The 23,560-nt window shown below is 41.4% G+C and overlaps 1 protein-coding gene across 1 annotated transcript in view; it reads right to left on the reverse strand.

Moving 5' to 3' along the window:
• The window catches only part of SYNE2 (spectrin repeat containing nuclear envelope protein 2), a 199,090-nt gene that overhangs the window by 82,799 nt on the left and 92,731 nt on the right, over window positions 1-23,560 (reverse strand). The window contains exons 52-66 of the mRNA XM_026654293.1: window positions 21,611-21,844; window positions 18,190-18,372; window positions 16,915-17,034; window positions 15,176-15,288; window positions 13,118-13,250; window positions 11,846-11,977; window positions 11,142-11,294; window positions 10,675-10,884; window positions 6,603-6,704; window positions 5,393-5,512; window positions 4,999-5,199; window positions 3,659-3,832; window positions 2,991-3,122; window positions 1,234-1,430; window positions 275-407 (exon numbers count right to left, since the gene is read on the reverse strand). Coding sequence (XP_026510078.1) covers window positions 275-407; window positions 1,234-1,430; window positions 2,991-3,122; window positions 3,659-3,832; window positions 4,999-5,199; window positions 5,393-5,512; window positions 6,603-6,704; window positions 10,675-10,884; window positions 11,142-11,294; window positions 11,846-11,977; window positions 13,118-13,250; window positions 15,176-15,288; window positions 16,915-17,034; window positions 18,190-18,372; window positions 21,611-21,844 — 2,337 coding nt within the window. The remainder of the gene's footprint in view (window positions 1-274; window positions 408-1,233; window positions 1,431-2,990; window positions 3,123-3,658; window positions 3,833-4,998; window positions 5,200-5,392; window positions 5,513-6,602; window positions 6,705-10,674; window positions 10,885-11,141; window positions 11,295-11,845; window positions 11,978-13,117; window positions 13,251-15,175; window positions 15,289-16,914; window positions 17,035-18,189; window positions 18,373-21,610; window positions 21,845-23,560) is intronic.

The raw sequence follows: 23,560 nt of genomic DNA on the forward strand, positions 1-23,560 counted from the left end.
GTCCCTTGTCTTTGAGGTGCTGGTTGGTTCATATCCACCCATCCACAGAAATATCTTCAGCAGAGTTAAATCCCCCCAATCTCTTTCACCCCCTTTTAACAGCAGCAGCAGGACTGTGACATGCTGCTTCCCAGAGGAACCCTGGAAGCAGTGCAGTGCTACCCCACTTCATACTCAGGGCTATGCCCTGCTGGCAGATTCTGGCCATATTGCAATGTCATTTTGGGGGGGGATTATTATCTGGCATCTAAACGCTGTAGATTTTTTGACTTACAAACAAGCTGTCTATATTGTTTCTGACAGTATGTAGGTCCTGTGACACATTGAGAGACTGCTCCTTCCAAAAATTCATTCTCTGCTGAGCAGACTCCAACCATTTGATTAACTTGTCTGAGTCTCTGTTGTAGCTACAGAAACAAAACAAGACAGGTTAACGGACTAGAAATGACTCAATCCCTTAGTAGAGACTATAACACATTTCTTTCCTCCTCTCAGAATTGTCCTTCCATCCACTTAAAGATGTATGCTGCCAGCACTTACAGGTTTATACAGGACAGGATCCCCGCCCTCCACCTCTGATAGCATCACTGCAGTAGCACAGAACTGATATATGACAACTCTGTTCTCCTGTAAGCATGTGCATGTTGATTGGAGAAATAACCAACATATTTATGGCCTGTGAGACAGCCTCAGAGCTGCTGAGCCTTGAAAGACTGTCTTCCTGTATTGACCACACAATTGCATATGGATCTCAGGGGCTCTGCTGGAGGCCTGGATCATCTGTGAAGAGGCAATGTCTTCACACTGGCTCAGACACCAGCCCCTGGTCTTTGACAGCACAGCTCCAGTGGGTACCCTCCGTGTGCAAATCAGGGGAGCGCAATCTGCACTTTAGTTAACAATTTTGATGTGCGAGTCAGAATAGAATCCAGCTCAGTCTCCCCTAGAAATGTCGGCCTTGCAGTGCCAACAGGAGTGAAGACATTTTTGTCATAAAGGAAGCAAATATGACTGACTACACACAGGGAGCAGATCCATTCAGTAACAATATGACATTTTTAATATAGTCATTTTTTGACCATAATTGGACTTTTGTTTTCCACAAACAGATGCACAAACTCTGTAGTTTAATTACATTGATCTCATGATTCAGGAAATATGGGTACTGAAGAATTTGTGAGAAACCCCAAATAGCAGTGGCTAACCCTAATTGCCCCTTGACTAAAAACTTACCTGACCAAGAGTTTGAGTAATGTTTGAAGTCTGTGCAGCTCATGGCCAACTTTTTTGGTTAAGGACAACCACAGTTCTTCTAGTTTCCCAATTTGGTTTACTAATTCAGGACAGCTCACAACAGTCATCAATTTCTTCCCTTCCTTCACCATCTGGTACAGTCTGGCATGTTTTTCATCAATGTTTCTTTTGGTTTGCTAGCAAAGTATAAATAGTTTGCACAACAATAGCATATTTTAAAAGGGAAATAGGCTATTAAAACATGCACTTTATTCTCACAACTGGCATTTATTTTATTTTCTGTTATGAACAGTGGTAAGAATAATGGAGACAAGTTATTTTTCATATTACCTTGTGATGTATCTTGACATGTCATGAAATAGCATGACATGGCTCTACCGCATGAAACAGAATTATTATGGCCCATTTGAGGCATCTCGTAATACAAATTCAAATGATAATCTGTGACACCTGTGTTCATCAGAGTTAGTTAATGATTTTGATAAAGTCATTCCTTTGCAATGCCAAATAATCTCATATCCATTTGTTTACTTTGGATTATGGACTTCTATAAAGGCACTACACAAATATGCACAGTCAGAAAACACTCCTTGTTATACACAAAATACTCTTGGGTTGGTAAAAGGATTTATTTGAAATTAAAGTCATGCACCGAATCAAGCAGTAGTGAAAAAAAAAAAAACAGAATGCAGGCAAACAGGATAGAAGTTTATAAGCTTGACTCACTATGGACATAAGGGTATGGGAGCTCCAATACTGCTAATACAACATGCTCCCTGAAGAGTGCAAAAGCCAAGTGCTGGCACAAAAAAACAATTAACTTCCACCACTGTTTTAGGTGGAATAATATGCAAATCTGTAACTATTCTGTTTTTTCTACATGCTGTGTTCAACCTAAAATCGTTCCTTCTCCTAACAGAAATAATTCCAAGAAACATACATGCCTCTTCAGTTAAGGTAGGTTAGTCTTCCACACTTTCAGCCTCAGCCCTCAGAAGACAATGGACAGACTCCCCAGGAATGGGGATCAGCCCTAAGCATATATCACTCAGTCTAAGGAGCACCAGCAGACAAACATATTAACAGGATACATTATGTGTTTTAAACTCATTTATATTAACTCAAGAACTGTATCGTCCTAAGTGAGGACCAGTTCTGCCTTCAGATACACAGCACTTCTCCGATGTTTGGAACAAATGATCAAATGTCTATCTGCCTTTCTCCAGAAAACGAACTTTATTTTCCTTGGAAAAGAGGAGACGTCAAGGTGATTTAACTGTTCTTCCCAGAATTTTGGAAGAGGTTGATAGAATTGATAGACTTCTCACTACAAAGAGCGGCTCAAATATTTGGAAACACTGGCCTGATTCTCACCTCACATGGATGAGAGTTGAATAAGGCTCATAATCTCTGTGTATCACTGGAGTATATATCTGAATGTCAGCTTTTAGAGCAGCTGCAGGGACTCTCTCTTCATAAATGAACTAATTGAAACTGGTGGCTACAAATACCCCTCTCCCCAGTACTTTTAAAAGGTATAAAAAGCTTTGTTTTCATATGGAAACATACATTTGGGCACAGACTACAGTTGCTACCTTGGCTAAAAGGGAGATGGGAAGGACTCTGTTTGGAGGACATTAAGCATGTGCTAAGCAGATATTTCTAAAGCAGTATTTTTGCCATATACTGTGTACCATGATCCTACAAAAAAAGTGATTAAACAGAAATAAAAATACCTGGAGAAGTGTAATCCTCTCCATTAATCTTTCTTCTGTCTCTTCTACCAAATTCACAGAAGGCACTGCAGAAGCAAGCGCCTCTAATTCTTTGTTGAAAGGTACATAGTCCTCATCAAATTCTGTCCATTCCTAAAACACAAGCCATATGTTAATGTAGTGCACCTCTTATTCTATGCTTGTGCTAAACATTGAAAATGCTGATGCTTTAACACTTACACATTATTCTTAGTTCAACCAACAAAACAATGTCAAAACAAGAGTATATAGAGAGAACATATATTAAAGAGTAGCTGAGGATTTCAGTTAACACACAAGTGATTTCTCACTCAAAAACTGTTTATGATTTTTTTTTTAAACTTGGGTTTTTAAAACTTGTTTTCATTTTAATGTACTATTGGTATTTTTGTGCCACACAGGTCTTTATTCTCAGTCTGGGTGTTCAGGAAGTACCACAGGCATGTTACAGGAATTCCCATTCATGTTGGAGGGAGGGAAGGCATGTAAATTCCACATTTGAGGGGAAAGAAATGAATTACTAACACTCAGAGCATGAACAGTCAGTCACTACCCTCAAACAGACATGGGTAGTAGATAGCTGCTGGCCAGAGTATCTCTAGCATAGAAAGGGTTCCATTTTCCATACCAAGTTTATTCTAATCCGTTACCTTTAATAAACTCTCTATGCGTATGCCATATTGGGAAGCCTTTTGTTCCAGCGATCTGACATCTTCCACCAGCTTAGTCCAGAATTTCTCTTTCTTTTGTAATGTAGCAGGAGCCACCTTCTTGGAATACGATTGCACGACAAGCACATGCGCGATGAGCTTGTGAAAAAAGCCCTGAAAAACCAACACTACATGTTTCAAGCCTATTTTTCTGTTTTATAGCAAGTGCTCCATCGAAATCAGATTCTTTGTATTATGTGAAGACATCTGTTGTGATTTTAATCATAAATAATAATGACACCTTGCATTCATTATATACTGTTTCATCCAAGGACTTCAAACACACCTGTGAACCAGGTAAATAATATTCATTATACTATAGTGGTGTTAGCTGAAGTAAGGAATGGTTAAGAGATGGATTGGGGCAGGACCTTATATGGGATTGCAGGGCTGGGGAGCTCAATTAGTTTGTCACAAGTGCAGTTCCTGCACCCAATGAAACAGCAAATGCTCCTTCTCCATGATCCCAGGAGCTCAGCACCCAAATGGGGCAGGGAGGAGCACACAGGAAGGGGACAAAGCAGATCCAGAGAGGGCTGGTCACATTGACACACTGGGCTGCTCACAGGGGAAGCTCCCTCCATACTATCACCTGCTCATCCCAGTGGCTAAAAGCCATGGTCTAGCCCAGAGAGACTTGCCCAAGGTCACACAGAAAGTTGACAACAGGGAGTAGAACGCAGGAGTCCCTATGCCCATATCCCTGCTCACTCCACTAGGCTGCACATTCTTCCTTAATTAACTTTACCACAGATTTAAAAAATACTGGATATAAAATAAAACATCTTCCTGACACTTTGATACATTCTGAGGTAGCTCGAACCAGGGATAAATGGATCAGCAAACCCAGACCCCGATCCAAAGAGGTCCCCAAAATTGTGCGATTCCATCCAGGAGCGACCATACTTGTTTTGCCAGCTAGGGCAGAAAATGTATTTTGTGTATCTTGTCTTGCTTCTTCTCTGCCCTAACCGTCCCCTCCCCCCTCATGTCCCATTCCCCCCAGGTGACCAAACAACAACAACAAAACCCTTCGCAACAAACCAATCAGCAGAGTGGGGAAAAAACCCAGCAGCATGAAAATGGCCTCTTTACTTACTGTTTTTGAAAACATCCTATTTATCTCAAAATATTTACCGCATTTACTTCAAGTACCTCAGACTCTCTCTTATGCTAGGAGAAATAGCAATAACTACTCAGCAATGATATTTGAGAAAAGTCAGTCACAGAAAGTCATACTCTACAATGATTTGAGCCGTGCTGTGTCGCATATGCTGTACCTTGTGATTTTGCAGGTGAGACTGTAAAATAGCTCTACTTTTGGCTAGCTGCTTTGGGTCCTGAGCAAGCTTCTCTCGTCCAATGTCTACCAATTCTGCCAACCCACGAATCAAGCCTTCGTATTGGCTCTCGCTGATGAAAGGAGAGTTTAGTTCCTCGTACTTGGCTCTCAGAACCCCCCAAGTGTCATCCAGAACATCCTAGGAATTAAACAAAATTCAATGAGCTTATTTCTTGCAAGATATAAACCAACCCAGAGACCTGCACGCACCATTTCTAGAGGATCGTATTGTGCCAGGATGCCAGATGGCCCTAAACCTTTCACTGCTAAAGTGTCTTGTTTTGAAGAGTCAAATCTTGCAGGATAGAATGTTGATTGCTCTGTATTCTTACCTCTAATTTATAAACTTCATGGATCAGAGCAACAGGTAACTGAAATCTCTCCCCACGATCTCTCAGTTTTGCTATTTGGGTCTCAAAGTTGTGTAGCTCCAATGCATATGTATCAGTTTTCTGAATAAAAGATATAATGAGGAATTAAGTGTAGTTTTGCTCCTTTAAGTTTTACACTATTATTATCGGTATTATGATAGCAGTTAAAGATTGGGACTTAATTGTGCTAGGCACTTACAAACACACAGTGAAAGAGTTCCTATCTCAAAAGCTTACAATCTAAATATACAAGACCTACAGGGGAAACAGAAGGAAAGTGACTTGCCCCAGGTCATACAGTCAGCCAGTAGCAGAGCCAGGAAAATAATCCAGATCTCCCAGTTCAGTGTCCTATGCACTGGGCCATGCACAGTTATTTTTACTAAATCAGTAGTAGTCATAATAAAAACACATCATCACCTCTGAGGGTGCAGAATTTTGTTTTCCAGTGAACACTAGACACCTGGTGTAGGGAGTTCTCTGAAATAAGGGAAGTTTTAGATTTGTATGATTTTCAGATTTAGCGGGTTAGGTGTCGGCGGCTGTTGTATGGTCTGGAAAGGGCATGCAATCTGCCCTTAGCTTAACTATCCTGTCATCTTGTCTGTCCTTCCCTAGCGTCTTTTAAGCCCTTAACTAGGAGAGGGTAGGTTAACTGATTCATGTACCATACTACGAATGCCATGGTGTTTGTTGCATTTGTTAACATCCGTTTACTAGGTATGCCTTATGTGAATACTTATACTGCTGGGAGGTCTGAAATAAATACTAGTGTCCCCTCTTCCATAAGGGGAAGCTCAAGGGACTTTCTAATTAAGGCTGTTACATATAAAGGGCTGTATTTTGTGCTTGAGTGTATTTTGTGTATCTTGTCTTGCTTCCTCTCTGCCCTAACCTGTCTGGTTGGGGTGACTGGCACCCCAAGGGAGTCAAAGAGCGAGTGAGCCCTATGTTTCAGCTAGTGGCGGGACTGCAGTCCAGCTCTGCTGTTGCATGGGGGCATAGTGTGTGTGCGTATGGGGCGTGGTTCGTTGGGCCTTCTCCCCCACATTTGCCTTAGAAAATATGAAATTATTTCTCACATTTCAAAAACAAAACCACGGACACAAACCAGGCAATATTGTCCAGTGCTAGATAATTTTGCCTTAACTTAGTATTTTGAGTTAATTACCTGAAGCTGTTCAGCAACATTATGCCCACGTATTGCATTCAAGGTTTGTTGCAGAGTAGATTTTTTCTCAATTAACTGATCATACAACAGCCTGATTTCATTCTGTGAACAGATAATAGCAGGAGTGTACTCAATAATAAATGGCAGTGATAAATCTCATACAGTGAAAAGACACTTGAATGGTGATTCAGCATGGCACTTTGATCACTCATTTTTTACATGCTCTGGGCTCGATTCAGGAATCACTGGGTGAAATTCTACAGTCTGTATTCATCATAGAAACGTAGGGCTGGAAAGGATTTTCTAAACCTTTTATCATTTGTGTTGCTCTGGACTCTCTCCAGGTTGTCCACATCTTTCTTGAAATGTGGTACCCAGAACTAGACACAGTACTGCAGCTGAGGCCTCACCACTGCCAAGTAAAGCAAGACAATTACCTCCCATATCTTACATATGACACTCCTGTTAATACACCCCAGAATGATTTTTGCCTTTTTTTCAACCGCATCACATTGTTGACGCATATTCAATTTGTGATCCACTATAACCCCCAGATCCTTTTCTGCAGTACTACTGCTTGGACAGCTATTCCCCATTTTGTATTAATGTTTAGATTTTTCCTCCCTCAGTGAAGTACTTTGCACTTTATTCAATTTATCTTGTTGATTTCAGACTAAATTCTACAATTTCTCAAGGTCCTTTTGAATTCTAACCCTGTCTTCCAAAGTGCTTGTAACCCTTCCCAGCTTGGTATCATCTGCACATTATATAAGCATGTGCTCCATTCCATTATCCAAGTCATTAATGAAAATATTGAATAGTACCAGACCCAGGGCAGACCTTCATGGGACGCGACTAGATAATAGCCTGTCAGTTTGACAGAGAATAATTGATAACTACTCTTTGAGTACAGTCTTTCAACTAGTTTTGCTCTCACCTTATAGTAATTTCATCTAGACCACAATTCCCTAGTTTGCTTATGAGAATGTCCTTTGGGACTGTGTCAAAAGCCTTTCTAAAATCAAGATATATCATGTCTACTGCTTCCCCCAATCCACAGCCCTGTCAGAGGAGGGAATTAGGTTCGTTTGGCGTGATTTGTTCTTCACAAATCCATGGTGGGTATCACTAGATCCTTACAAATTGATTGTTTAATAGTTTGTTCCAGTATCTTTCCAGGTATCAAAGTTAGGCTGTTTGGTCTTTAATTCCCCAAGTTCCTCTTTTTAGAGATAGGTCCTGTTTGCCCTTCTCCAGTCCTCACCCATCCTCCATGAGTATGGCCCTAAGACCCCTTGTATGCCAACTGGCAAAGGGCACACCCAATACACTGTTGTCAGAATATATAGCCAAGCGGTGTCCTGTAAGGTTTCATATAAAAACAGGTGACTCGCTGGTCATTAATAATAGTGCATGATTTATGTCCACTTAGTGTGTAAAGAATTATGTATGTGTGCTGGAAATATGTTACTAAACTATGTTCAGACCACGCAATTTGAGTAGAGAAGATAAACAAGTTTGTCGTAGACAAAGGAATGTTGTTTCACCAGCCTGCCTGTATCTCCAATGTAAATTGAGCAAAGTGAGGCCAGATACAATGGAAGTACATTTACATCTAAGGGAAACAAAGTGATTAAGCCAATCAAAAAAGCAAATTGACCAGAGGATGAGGAAGACAGCATGGCATCTACACCCTAGCAGGGTCTGGGTTTACTTTGCAAAAATACATTTCAGAGGTTTACTGGACTATAAGAAGAGGAGAGAACCCCTTAGTTATCTATCAAAGGGAACAGCACCCTCTGACTGTGGAAGTTGGATCCTCTGGCCTGGAGTGCTGGAAATGCTGGTACATAACCTGATGTAAGTGAGAAAACTGATTAGGCAAAGACTGCAACTTCCTAAAATTAAGTTTTAGTCAATAAAAAGCATGTTTTGCTTTGTTTGTAACCATTTCTGTCTGTTTTTCTCTTTTTTGTTCTTTGTTAACAAACTTCTTTTTAGTTTTACTATAAACCATCTCAGTGTCATTATACTGAAGTACAGAATGAGTCCTCAGCTAACCTAACAGGCTGGTGTGTACACTGTCTCTTTGCAGGCAGAGAACTTAATAATTTCTGTGAGCGTCAAATGAATGGGACTGGACACTAGAGAGAGACGTCTCTGGGGTACTTGGGAACTGGGGTTCACTGATCACTACCTGCAAGGCAAGGTTAAGACTGGCAGAGTCTTGAGGAGTTTGCTGGTGAATTGGACAAACTCGTGTGGTAGGGAGCTGACACACAGTCTAATCTGCAGCAGAGCTCACACTTGCTTAGGCAGAGGGATAACACAGTAGCTTTCAGTTCTGAGCTGCCCTAAGGAGAGCATCATATTGAGTTCTTGAAGATAATAGCTAACAGTTCCGAGATGGCTTCAGCTAGTTTCTTAAGTACTCTTGGGTGAATTTTGTCAGGTCCTGCCAACTTGAATACATCTAACTAATCTAAATATTCTTTAACCTGTTCTTACCCTATTCCAGATTGTGTTCTTTCCCCCTTTGTTGTTAATATTAACTGTGTTAAGCACCTGTTCACAATTAATCTTTTTAATGAAGACTGAAGCAAAATAGACATTAAACACCACATCTTTCTTGGTGTTATCCATTATAAGCTCTCCTTCCCCACTAAGTAGCAGAACTACACTTTCCTTTATCTTTCTCTTGCTCCTAATGTACTTATAGAACCTCATCTTATAGCCTTTTATGTCCCTTGCTATGTGTAACTCATTTTGTGCCGCAGTCTTTCGCATTGCATCCCCACATGCTTGCACTATTCTTTTGTACTCCTCCTTAGCAATTTGTCCATGTTTCCACTTGTTGTAGGGTTCCTTTTTGATTTTCAGGTCATTAAAGAGCTCCTGATGAAGCCATATTGGCCTCTTACTGTTCTTCTTATGCAGGAGGTCAGATCAGAGGATCATAATGGTTCCTCTTGGCCTTAAAATCTATGAAATATATAAGGAGGTACAAAATCTCCTGCTCTGAAGAAAATGAGCCCTGTATGGCAGCCTTGTTGAGACGAATGGTAAGTTTGCCTGAGCATGGACTGCAGGATTGGTTCCCCTTATATTTTGATACAGGATCAAATATTCTCCACAGTAATAGAAATTTAGCACTGAAGTATCTACATTTATACTCAAACAGTGGGGGCGCAGGAGCTTTGTTTGAACATAGTAAGCCAAATCCCGAGGTCCTTCCTTTGCTTTTGTTCACTTCAATAGGAATCTGCCTGAGTAAGGACAGATGTGGCCCCTATACTTCATAACAAAAATCACAATCTTTTTCCTAAGGAAACACAGCCTTTTGGTGTTAACATTCTGTAGGATCTTGGATAGTGCCCAGACTAACTGTTTTTGTTTCCTTGTCTTGGGTACTTTCAGAACATTTCACATCACTCTTTCCCCTCTTTCACAGAAGAATAAAGACTGTAATATTATGACACCCAGTACTGTGGCACATGCTAAGTATAGCAAAAAAAACCCCCAACAAAATACAGTGAGCATTATGAGCTAAATCTGTTCCCAGTGCACAGCCCACTGTGTGCCGGTGTAGACTGAGCTGTGGAGGGCCAGGGGAGAAGGAATCCTCCCCATAAGCCAATCTGCAGTGGCTAATGCTGCCTTCAGGACTGTAATAACTCCCACTGCTCCTGCATCCTCAGCTGGCAGAAGCAAGCCTCCAGCCCCCTCCTATACGATAGCCTACAGCATGTTAGTGTGCAACAAGCGTCTCTGCAGAGGAGTGACAACCCCCTGCATGGGGTCCCAGGTTGCTTCCCTCCTCGTTCTGCACACACACGTCTACTGTGATCATAGCCCAATGCAACTATCACTGTGGGGAGCAGGGACATGACAGGATTTACTCCTGGATGTATCTGAAATCAGCAATAAGCTAGGAAAAGCTTTTTCTGGTTTTTTTTTTTTTTTTTTTTTTTTAATGTCCATTGTATACTGATCATTTATAATCCAAAATGCATTAACACTAACACGTCTAACAGATGCTGTGAAACAAGACATGCATTCAGCAGTACAGTACCTGATAATTACTATTGTGATCCAGCCCAGCTTTCATTGATTTGCTTCTAGAAGCAGCAGCAGTTTGAGTTAGTTCCAGCCGGGCTTGCAAGTTGTTAAAGCACTCGAAGAATACATCAGCGCTCCCATCGGCACAGGTAATAGACTTTAAAAGATCATCCTTTTTATCTCTGATATCTGTGTGAAGTTTTTGCAGCTCTAGAGACAGAGTCTAAAGGATTGAAAAGTAGAGAAGGCTAGTGAAAATGGTCCTTGTTAGAGAAGATTCAACTTTTAAAAACACCAGCAGGACTCAGGTTGCTACTTTTACTCAAATATAATGGGCCTGATTCGCCTTTTCCGTGTAAATCCACCGACTTCGTGGAGTTACTCCTGATTTACACCAGTGTAAGTGAGAGAGGAGACCTATCTATTTTGCTGTAGCAGAAACCCGTTAATGCCCATCCATCTATGCTTTGGTGCGCTTACCTCATACAGTCCCTGCTGCACAGCAGCCTCTTCATTGGAGAGCACGCAGGTGTTTAACATCTCTTCCATGTTGTTCAAACACCGACTGATTGCCAAAAGCAGCTCAAAGAGCTTTTTGTCCAAATTTAAGGAAGCTTCCCCGGCCCCATTTTCCTGGATGAAGACAAATTATAGCATTTTTCAGAGCTTCCGACCAAGTCAGAGATGATACTGAGCAAGAACATGGACTAAAGAAACGTGTATAAAACCGTGAAATATTCAGCCAACTCATGCTATTAGTAATAAAAAGAGTTAGTAAAATACTGAATGGCTGATTTGGAAACAGTCCTTACCCCAACCTTCTATTTTGTACCCATGCAATATTGCAGACCCAATTGCAGACCCAACTGAAGTCATGTACATGGTCATGTACATGACCGATTATCTAATGTTGCAATTTTGATGTGCAAATGACATCACTTGTGCCAGTAAATGTTTGCATCCAGGCAATAGCTAATGTTGGGGTTGAAAAATGAGAAGACGCTTCTCAAAATCCAGACCTGATTCTACAGTGCATTAAGAACCTGACCAAAGCCCGCCTCTATAATACACTCAGTTTGGGGGGAACATGGTTACTGACTAGCTGTGCTTCATAGTGCCAAAGCTATGTCTAGCTTTCTAGAAGTCCTTGTCATTTTGGGAATTATAGAGCATGTGATTTGTACCTGTGTCTGCACAACATTTGCTTCTTGGCTTAGATCTCCAAGCTGCATGGTGTAAGTTTTCAGTTCCTCGACAGTTGGGGTTCTAATACTACATACAGCACCTCTCGGCAGAATATTCAGTTTTGTTGTAATCTAACATTTGGAAAAGCACATTACAGTTAGATTAATGGTTCAGATTAAAAATGGAACCATACTGCTACATAATATTATTTTTGAAACAAAAAATTAAAATAACACCATCTGGATCCTATGGGTCACATTTTCACTAACAGGCAGGAAGTTCACCTGCGAAAAGGTTTTCACACCTGTTGCATCCACAAAAACCTATTTATGTGCATGCAAAGGGGCCACTTGGGCCTTTGGCTGAAAATGTAGCCCTATGAGTTTCAGTCTTTCGAAACTACAGGCTGCAGTACTCAGTAAGGCAACCCCTCTGTTTACTTCTGTTTGAGTTCTCCCTGAGCGAGGACTGCATATTCCAGTCCTTCACCACTCATGACCCTCCTTGAGTAACTGATATTGTCCCATGTAATGGAATCATTTCCGAGAACACAAAATCTCAGCTTGTTTGTAGTTACTAATTTTTTTTAATATCAACGAACAAAACTGACAACACTACAAGCTATTCATGTTCCCACACAGTAAATCTTCAATCCCTGCAGCTCAAACTTTGCGTTGACATACACCATGTACATCCTCATAGAGGACAATTGAGTTCCGCAATGGTGAATGTCAGGACAGAATTTGTCCCTGCGATCAATGTTTGCATCTGCAAGAACTGGGCTTTAATCTCTACCCAATCATTTAATTAAGGCTAGGAGTTGGGCACCTAACTCCCTTAGGCTCTTTTGAAAATCCCAGCTGAAATAAAAAAAGATAGAATCAGGCCCAACCATTTAATACAAGAATTCATCTAGACGGCCTTCATGCTACTTACTACACTCACCACTGCAGTGACACCATCTAACAGAAACTTAAAGAAAAGCACTAATGACTACTCATAATGGCTTTCAAGGATGAGAGAGAGAAACAGGAATACTAAAAATGCCGTGTAACGATACCACTGACTGCTATAAATCACGATTTCAACTGGACAGCTATTACACAGTTTTCAATTATTTAATGATGTTAAGAGAGACAATATGATGATACAGAAAGCAAAATGTATTCATTTATGCCTTTGCCGTATCTGAGGAAGGAGCACATATTAGTTGTAACTTTTTCACTTTCAAAGGTAGTAATGATTTTGTATTGGAAGGAACATAAACAAACCTGAGGGTCAGCAAGCTGACACAGAGGAGACTTCATCGTAGAAGCCAGCTCTTGTTGTAAATATTGCCACTTATCACCAGTTTGGTCCTTTAAAAATGGACCAGCAAACTCACTCCTTGGGATAGATAAGTCACTGTTGTGTTCGGGCAACATGATCATAAGAACAAGGAAAGATTAGCATATTGTTAGATTGTTACAACTGTGTGTATAGAATGATCTCCCTTAACCTACCCTCCTGCCCCCCATATACCCACAGTGAAACCAATAGAATGTGATTTTAGCCTCACCCTTAATCACATTTCTTTTGCCACTCCCTTTCCTCCCACTTTTGTTTTGCTTGTTATCCACTTAGGCTACAATCCTGCGAAGATTTATAGACACGCTTAACTTTATGCATTGTGAACAGTCCCATTGCCTTCAATGACTTCTTGAATTCAGTGAGATGACTCCAGCATGTAAATTTAAGCTTCTACTCATATCCTTGCAGGACGGGGGCCTTAAACTGTCAGCTTAGGTAGGGTCCGTATCTCCACATGCCTGTATAGTACTTAGCATACAGTTGGCACAACAGAAATAGTAACTAATAAGAATAATCCTCCTTCAAACTTTCCCTTTCATTCAGTACTAGCTTATCACCAAATGTTGTGTTAAAGAGGTGAAATAAAAGATAGTGGTTTTTTTAAACATTATTATTATGATAGACAAAAGCCTTCAGTGAATATTTATATTCCCTGGCTGTCAGGTGATGTATTATTTTTAATTACCATCAGCATAATATTCTAGGCAGCACCACAGACATTTAAAAGCATGGGCATGATGTAGCACACAGTATTGGGGCAGAATGCAATGCAGCACAGCAGAAGGCTAAAGCTATGTCTATGCTTACAGTGGCACGTACAGGACAGGCACTACATGTGTAGCTACATGCTGCAGTGAAAGGCTCCAGCAGTGGGGAGGGCTCTGGCAGGAGCCTTTCCCCTCTGCCTGAGCTTTTGCCTGCTGCGAGAGACTTTCAGTGCAGCTGGGAATGGCTCCAGCAGGGGAAGCAGCAGGACGCTACACTGCTAAAAATAACAGGGTAGACATGGAAGGCACTGCTTGGGTGGGTAGAGAGCTGTGTAGGATAGGTACCTAGGGGTCAGGCATGTAGAGCACTCTATTCTATTCACACCAGCCATGCCTCACTCCCTGTGCTTCTATTTATACCCATGCCAGCTGTGTGTGCAGTGTCTGTACTCTACACATTGCCTAAATGTAGATGTATCTTAAGGCAACAGGATACATAACTATAGGTGACAACTGCATACATTACAAAACTTTGGCACGTATCTGGAATTAATTAATTGTAAAGCATCAATAACATGCCTGTAGGGCAAGTTTCTTCCAGCTCTCCTCAGTTAGAAGTTGGCTTATGCCCTGACATATGAGGGATTATACCACTTCCCAAACTCCTTTTTTAAAGATCCTTACTATTCTAACTCTGGATGTTCTCATTATCCATATAAATGTCCAGTCCTTTTTTGAATACTTCCGAGCTCTTGGCCTCAGTGATAACCACAAGCTAATTGTACACTGTGTGTGAAAACTTCTAACCTTCTACTAGTTTTAAATTTGCTGCTTTTTACTATCACTGAATGTCCCCTTGTTTTTGTATTGTGAAATAAGGAGAACAGAGGTGCCTGATCTACCTCTGTCTATAAGTTTTTGTGGTCATGCCTACCATAGCTTATGACACACAATAATAATAATAATAATGTATATTACCATAGCATATAGGAGTCCTAGTCATGGACCAGGACCCTATTGTGGTAGGCTCTGTACAAACACACGAGTTATGTACCAATTTCAGGAGATACTACAGTGTGAATTGGATCTCCAGTAAACTGCACAGCTTTTGGCAGATTTTTTCCTTCTGTGATTTTTTTGTTTTGGTTTTGGTTTTTTTTTGGCAATACACCCCTGTGTGAGAAACTCCTGTGCTACAGCAATCCTGCAGACCATATGGTGTTTTGGAAGCCATATAATACATGCTCAGTGACTAATTTTTCTATTTTGTACCTTGAATCTAATTTCTGAGTAGTGCTGTCATCAAAGCATGGCTGCATTTTTTCTACATAAAATTTGATGAAGTCAACAAGATTATTTTGCTCAGTCGGTTTTAACGGCAGGTCCTGGAAATAAGGAACAACATGAATGATAAAGTAAAGAGTGTAAACCATGTTCTTCTCAAAGGATGGTCTTGGTTGCTCACTTAAAAAAAAATAAAAAAAAATTACAGCTACCAAAACAAAAAGCAACTGATTATACACATGTGAACTACACATAACTTTACCAAATACATAACTTTTCTTAGATGATACAACATTATGGAATTGTTTTTAACCTATGTTGAGATCTAAAAGCTAATAATAAAATCATAGAAACGTAGGGCAGGAAGACATCTCAAAAGGTCTTCTAGTTCAGCCCCTCATGCTAAAACGGGATTAAGTATATCTAGGCCATCCCTCACAGGTGTTTGTCAAACCTGTTCTTAAAAACCTTCAATAATGGGATTCCACAACCTCTCTAGTGGCCTTCATTGATGGCTATCACACCAGGGCAGGAGAACAGAGCACACTGTGAAATAATGGAACATATCTTTCCATTCTTATTCTGGCAAAACTCCCATTGACTTCAATGAGACTTTTGCTTGAGTATGAACCACTATGTTTAACCGTGTGTCTTTAATTAAGAGAGGGAGTTGAATTAGCAATTCAGCAACTCCAGTATCCAATGATTCAGTCTGGATTGCTTACTTGAGTAATCTTCAAAGAGAGAGGGCACAAAAAGGGAAAAGCTGATTTTCAAACAGCAGAATCTACAGTGTTACTTACAGAACAGAGAACATGACCTCATATTTTTAATCTGCTAACGGTAACCTTAAAAGCCACTGTGGGGTAGATTGCGGGTAAAATTTTCAAAAGCACCTCAATTACACTGGAGCCTCAAGTCCCATTTTCAAAAGTGACTTAGGTATTTAGCGCCAGATTTCCAAAGATATTTAAGTGTTTAAGGTGCAGAAAGGTGCCTAGTGGGATTTTCAGAAGTTCCTGAGCAGGTTCATCACGTGTTTAGGTGCTTTAGAAAATCCCACTACATGCCTATATGCATCTTTAGACACCTAAATAATAATAAATCTGGCCCTTAGGAACCGAAGTCCCACTCACTTTCACTTAGAGGTAGGCTCCTTTTGACAATTTTTTCTTATGCCTCTAGGCACAGCCATGATCAAGCTGTGCAGCATAAGCTGCCCTGCTCCAGGAGTACCCTTGGGAGATACTGCACCTCAGACAAACCCCTCAAGGCTTTATCCACACACAAAAGCTGCACTGGTTTAGTTTAATCAGTGTTGCTTTGTGTGATGACTCTTTTACATCAGTTTAGGCCCGTTAAATAACACTCACTGTTCCCCCCCAGCTCCAGGGGGTAGTAGCTTGCTGCTAGCATTTACCAGGAGCAAACTACATCACCTCCCCCTCTCAACCTCAGCTGCAGTGGTCAGGGTGTTGGAGGTGGAGCCAAGACTCTGCTCATTCCCTGCCCCCGCTCCCCACTCCACTACTCCAGGCAGTATCTGCTTACTCCCATGTGCCCAGGCCCAAGGCAGGTTAACCCCCACAGAAATGCAGGGAGAGCTCTCCCTCCCTGTGGAGATGCATAATCCAAGTCACGGTCTAGCCCTCAGAGTCAAGCATATCTGAACATAGCAGATAATAGACAATTGCGTTTTGTATTTATGGGATGAGCAGTAGGATTACCTGAGGCTCCTGCAAACCGTTACGCCTGCTGAACGGTGGCGCATCAGTGGTAACAAGGTTGGATACTTTGGAGCCGCCAAGCTGAAGACGTTCTGAAGGGATCCTTTCACTGTTGTTGAGCTATAAAGCGAGACAGTGTTTTGTGAAAGCTCTCAGAATTGAAAAGGTGGCAAAATATATGTGTGTAGTTTAGGAGAGATGGTATCATGACAGGCTCTGAAAAATACACCGGGGATGAACGAGGGGTGATCTCTCAGAAGGATGGGACAAGGCTATTAGTTTAGTCTTGCTGCAAAGATATTTGTGCTGTTTCACCTGGGGAGAGCTTGAATTTATCCTCATCTCCCAGTAAAGCCCTTTCTTCCATTAGTTCACTTCCCCACACTGTTGGTAGCAGAATTATAGGAAAGCATGGTTTTGGAAGTTCCATTGACACCAACTCTGAACACTTTTGCCTGAATGAACTATGGTGAGGTGCAATTTATGCCTGTAAAACTAGCTTCCAACTTACAAATGGTTCGTATGGTCCAGAAGTTGTGTAGATTTTCTGCCTGGTGATACTTGTAGAGGTATGTTGGTATTCAACAGGAGAATTTAGCACCACCAGTCCCTTCCCTGGCTACCACAGCTCACCTTTCAGACAGTGCTGTTCCAGGGTAGGTGAGCCTGCAGCCGTCTTTGCCAGTGCACCCACCCCAGCAGACTTTCTTGAAGCCATCATAAAAAGAGGGGGTGGGGAACTAGCCCCATAGCTGTAACTGACTGCCAATAAGTGAGTCAATCTCAGCAGAGATATTCAGAGAGATACTCAGATGAGTACTGAATAAGCACAAAGAACAACCTATTCTTTCATCACTGCTGGAGATCCTCCAGTGGAGGACATTGGTGGGGCAGTGTGGGAAAGCTTGCATTGTCATTGCCCTTGCTATTCCTGTTCTCTGAAGAGAGGGCTACAGTCTCTAGAATTGTCCACTTGGAACCTTTCACCACCAGGATCTTTATTATACATAACATTTAAAAAAAAAAAATCTTAAAATATTTTTTTCATTCTCTCTCATTTGTGGCTCATAAAACCTTGACCTCGGACACTGTGCTCTTTAAGCAAACCGAAATCATTCAGAGAACCACTAAAACCCATTACAAGCAGCAAGCTGAGTATAATTATACAGCACTGTGAACTAAAATGACAGTGACAGACATGCACATTCATTTGCATCCATCCCTTAATTTTACATCGTCTCTTACAGGACTTTGCATAGTATTCAGGTTTTTTACCTGTTCTTCACTGTATTTGTCCTGAAGCATCACCTGGACTTTTTCCAAATTGCACTTCACATCCTTGAGCTTCAAGGAAAGAGCCTCTGCTTCTTTCTGAGGGCCTGCACGATCTCCTTGCTGCCTATCTCTGCAATCCTCCAATAAAGAAGCGACCTTTTGTTCAATCTCTGATAACATAACCTAGGAAATAAAGCAGTTAATTATTCATCTTTACCAGCACAAGGTGCCTAATACTCTAGTCACTGTTCACACTTCAGCTGTTTAAAGAAAATTGAGGGAGAAAATCAGAAATAGCTACCAAAAAATCCCCAACCTGGCTAGCAAATGATAAATTAAGCTGTATGTATGGCCATGTGTACAAAAGGAAATGCCTTTTCAACCCATAGGCTGTGCATTGAGAAACATTAACTCCATTACTATTGCTAATACACAATTATTCATAGGCAAGGCAGGAAAATTACAGACTAGATTCTGTGAGAGATGCCCCAAAGAGGTCACAGCCCAGGAAGATTGGGGGACAAAGGTGGCCTCTGATGCTGCCTAGATTTTGAGCTGCTGTGAAGGCAACCACAGTACTTAAATGGTATTGATGTGCACAGATTTGAAGGGCAGAAGGTACCACTGTGATCATCTAGTCTGACCTCTTGTATAACATAGGCCAGAGATAGGATTGCCAGGTGTCCGGTTTTTGACCGGAATGCCCATCAAAAGGGACCCTGGCGGCTCTGGTCAGCACCACTGATGGGCTGTTAAAAGTCCCATCGGCAGTGCAGTGGAGCTGAGACAGGCTGCCTACCTGCCGTGGCTCCCCGCAGCTCCCAGAAGCAGAGACATGTCCCCCCTCAGGCTCTTAGGCATAGGGGCAGCCAGGGGCTCCGCGCATTTCCACCACCCCAAGCACTAGCTCTGAAGCTCCCATTGGCTGGGAACCGCGGCCAATGGGAGCTGCGGGGGTGGTGCCTGTGGACGGGCAGCACGCGGAGCCGCCTGTCCGCACCTCCATATAGGAGCCGGATGGGGAACATGCCGTTGCTTCCGGGAGCTGCTTGAGGTAAACACTGCCCAGAGCCTGCACCCCTGACCCTCTCCCATGCCCCAACCCCCTGCCCCAGCCCTAATCCCCCTCCTGCCCTCTGAACCCCTCGGTCCCAGCCCAGAGCACCCTCCTGCACCCCAAACCCTTCATCCCCAGCCCCACGCCAGAGCCCGCCCTCCCAGCCAGAGACCTCACCATCCCCCCGCACCCCAACCCCCTACCCAAGCCCTGATCCCCTCCCATCCTCTGAACCCCTCAGTCCCAGCCCAACATCAAATATTTGTTTGCCACAAAGATACTGACAGATTAATCAGGTCACCCCTTAACCGTCTCTTTGGCAAACTAAACAGATTGAGCTCCTTGAGTCTCTCTCTATCAGGCATGTTTTTAAATCCTTTAATCATTTTGTGGCTCTTCTCTGAACCCTCTCTAATTTTTCCATCCTTCTTTTTGAATTGTAGACATCAGAACTGGACACAGTATTCCAGTAGCAGCCATACCAGTGTAAAAATAGAGTTAATATAGCCTCCCTATTCCTATGTGAGATTCCCGTTTATGCATCCAAGGACTGCCACTAGCCTTTTTGGCCACAGCATCGCACTGGGAGTTCGTGTTCAGCTGATTATTCATCATGATCCGTAAGTCTTGTAAATGACTTGGCAGTCAGTGAGTGAGGAAAGGAAAATGCTCTGGCTATATTAATACAGTACAGGCTTTTTTTTTTTTTTTAAACTTTTAATTATATCCATTTGCAAAGCCAGAAATATTCCAGGAGTTCTATTCATGTTATGAGACTAATACTTAGAAAAATACAAAATCTGTTTATTAACTAATATAGAAAGAGGTATGTTTTAAAAAGGAAGCCATTTCAAAATGTAGTTTTTAACTATCTACCAAAGCAGAAGAAGATGCCATTAGGGCCAAATTTTGGCTCCAGGGTTTATATTGGCAGAAGTCCAAAATGTCATGGCTAGGTAAGGAACCATACTTGTGGAGATCATGGTCCACAAATCCTCTTCCCCTTTGACCTATAGGTGCAGGCTCTCCATTCCAACAGTGATAGTAAGAGCACAATTACAATGACACAGTCATCAAGAACAGGAGTACTTGTGGCACCTTAGAGACTAACAAATTTATTAGAGCATAAGCTTTTGCTTTGACTGCATATCTGAGCTTGCGGCTGCTTTGTGCTACTCTCCCTTGTGCTACTAAGCCTTGTTGAGACCAGGAAAAATATTGCTTTTTGAGTTCCTCCTGTCAAAATTGAGCTAAATATTAAACTCTGACTATATAGGTATTAAATGGGGTTTATAGTGGAGTTAAACTAGTTTTCCTAGTTTATATAAGGCCCTGGTATGAACCATGAGTGAATAGGCCTGTAGTCATTTGTAGTAGTGGAATCAGGCCCAGTACATAAACTAGCCGAGAACATTCTCATTGATTTAAAATGGGCGTCTTTGTATTAGGCCATTGTGTTCCCCAAAGGATCCACACGATCTCTGTGAAAAGGAATGAGCTGTAGCTACGGTAGCATGCACAAATATAAACCTGTCCAGTTGCAGTGTTGAACATCTAGGAACATCTAGGTCCCATCTAGGAAGACCAGATAGCAGGCGTGAAAAATCTGGATAGGAGGCAGGGGGTAATAGGCACCTATATAAGACAAAGCTCCAAATATTGGAACTGACCCTATAAATCGGGACATCTGGTCACTCTAGCTCCATCTGATCCTGCAAAGACTTATGCAAGAGAACAATTTGATGTACATTGTCTTCAATTGGACTATTCTTACTGCAAGAGTGAAGCTCAGCTTAAGTCTGCAGGATTGGGCCCCAGGGTGCAAAACAAAAATTTACATTTTAGGAAGAAATTTTAGAGCACTTTTACCTGAAAAGCCTACAGTAAAATAAAATGGAAATGTCAAACGGTTAGCAAATTCCCTGTTCAGTAAACAAGCTTTTATCATGACTGAGGTCACTGTCTCATTTAAAAAACAAAAAACAAAAAAACCCTGCCTTTTATTAGTGAACTTAAACTGGGGAACTTTTTATACACATTATACTATGCAAACCAAAATGATCTGTGTAAGTTACAGTAAATCTTTACAAAGCACAAATTTGTTATACTGTAAATCCTATCTAAGATCCCAGATACTAAAATATACACACAAGGAAACTGAAGTGTACAATATGGTTTTAAAAAAGATAATTGGAAAAAAGTAGCTAAAATCAAAAGCAAGTGGTTCCTCTTCACTACAGTGTACGGCAGAATACGCAGGAACAGGAGCTGAAGCAGTAATTGTAGCTATTATGCAAACACACCCATTGGGGGAAGGGTGATTGGTTTAGCTGGCAGCAGTGAACTTTGACCACTTAATCTTACCTGGCAATCAGCAAGCTGCTGTTCCACCATCTGCTGCATTTCTGGGGTCTGGGTTTCTGATTCCAGGGACACTTTAGCTTTGTCTAGCCACAGCTCCAGCTCAGCAACCTGTACCTGGCAGACATGGAGGATCTTCTCAGGCTCGGGCCTATTGCTATCCACTGTTTCCTTTGAATCTCCTGGTTTGTTCTGAAAGCACTGGCCAGTGTTTGTGTCAGAAGAAGGCGTGTCACCCTGAAGCAAAGGACATTCAAACACAGAAAATCTATCAGAGGAAAATGTTTAACTTTGGCAGACCAAGAGCTATGAACCTGCACTGGCTGTCACCTTATTCCCAGGTTAAAACAGAAAGAAAAACCCTAACAACTACGCTGAATGATCATATGATCTGCTGCAAAAGGTTTCCAAGCAGCCAATTTGCATTTACACAGGTATACCTGAGCACACAGGAAGAACAATGACTCACGGTTCATTAACTAGCTATCCCAGAGGACAGGTATTTTTCTGTGAGTTCAATTGCAAAGTGGTGTATTCTAAGGCATGCATAGCATGCAGCTGGGCAATACTTATGCACTACTTTTAGGAGTTCAGTGCCAAATAGACTTTAAAAGCATTCTTTATTTAGGATGTAGGCTACACAGAAAACATTGTAGTCTTAACTCAAACCCACCCTTCAATAACATTTCCCTTTTATTTATCATCACCCTAGGAGCAGCCTTTAACATTCTATGATAAACACCATTTTCTTAAGTTTTGGACAAGTCGGCAAATTTTCAAAAATGCATACGCAGGTCGGGGTTGTGCATATGCAGGCACACACAGGCATGTGCAAATCTCTAATTTTCATATGCGAATCGACCATTGAGTGCGCAAGGCAAGCATGTGCAAAAATGCCTATGTACGTCTATCAATTTGGGCCCTAATGTGGTAGTGGAACAATAACTGTTTGTGCAGACACACCAACAGCAATAGTATGGTATTCACTGGCTTTTGAGATGTGAGTTGGTGGATGACAAGATAGGAAAAGTACATTGTTTTAAATATTACACTGTGTTACTTTATTAAATAAGTAAACATCACTTTTGTTGCTTGTCTCTTAAGTGGTCGGGAACATGGCCATTATGAATTAAACACATAAATGCAAAGAAATCCTAATTTAACACTACACATCCACGAACTGATTAAATATATACATGTGCAAGTGTGGTTGTGTGTGGTATTAGGAAGTGTCAGCTGAGATTTTCAGCTTTCAGTCTAGATATATTTGTTATTATGAGTTCCCTCACTCAAATACACATGGAAAGCAGATTCATTTATTTCCGGTTTTTAGAGTAGGATTTTTTTTTAATGTATCTTTAATACAGATCTTAAAACTGTACTTGTTGGAAAATGGGATGGCTATCCAGTGGGAAACATTGACATTTTGAAATTTGTTTACTCTCTGAATCACAACAAAATTTAAAATTCAATTATCAAAATCCTGGTCTATCTGACTAAAATTATTTCTCAAGAGAAAGCAAACTGATTTAGTGTTTACAGAAATTCATTTCCTTCTGTCTCCGTCCAGTAAATTTATGATCTTAGAAAGAAATTAGTTTAAATCACTATGTATGATATAATATGAGGGGGAAACTGGGATGGAATCACAATGCCGGCAAAATTACCATTCAGAACAATTCAAGGAAGGAAGACCCCTCCAACGGAAAATTTGTTACAGGAGCAGTAAGGGACTTTGGAAGCAGCGGTGGCTCTAGATCCCAGAGTGCTTCCTCTGCTGATAGCTAGCGGGGAAGCAACTGCCTGTCTGTCACAGGCAACTGTTCTTCTGATTTTTTGTTCCACTGGCTTTGATAGGGCAAGAAAGGGGCAGGGGGAAATGGTGAAAGCTCATAGAGATGCCAGTATAACATATGGGCACATAACATCGCAATAATCATCCTGGAAATATTA

Source organism: Terrapene carolina, unplaced genomic scaffold, assembly GCF_002925995.2.
Source record: "Terrapene carolina triunguis isolate 2854851 unplaced genomic scaffold, T_m_triunguis-2.0 Scaffold189, whole genome shotgun sequence".
NCBI lineage: Eukaryota > Metazoa > Chordata > Testudines > Emydidae > Terrapene > Terrapene triunguis.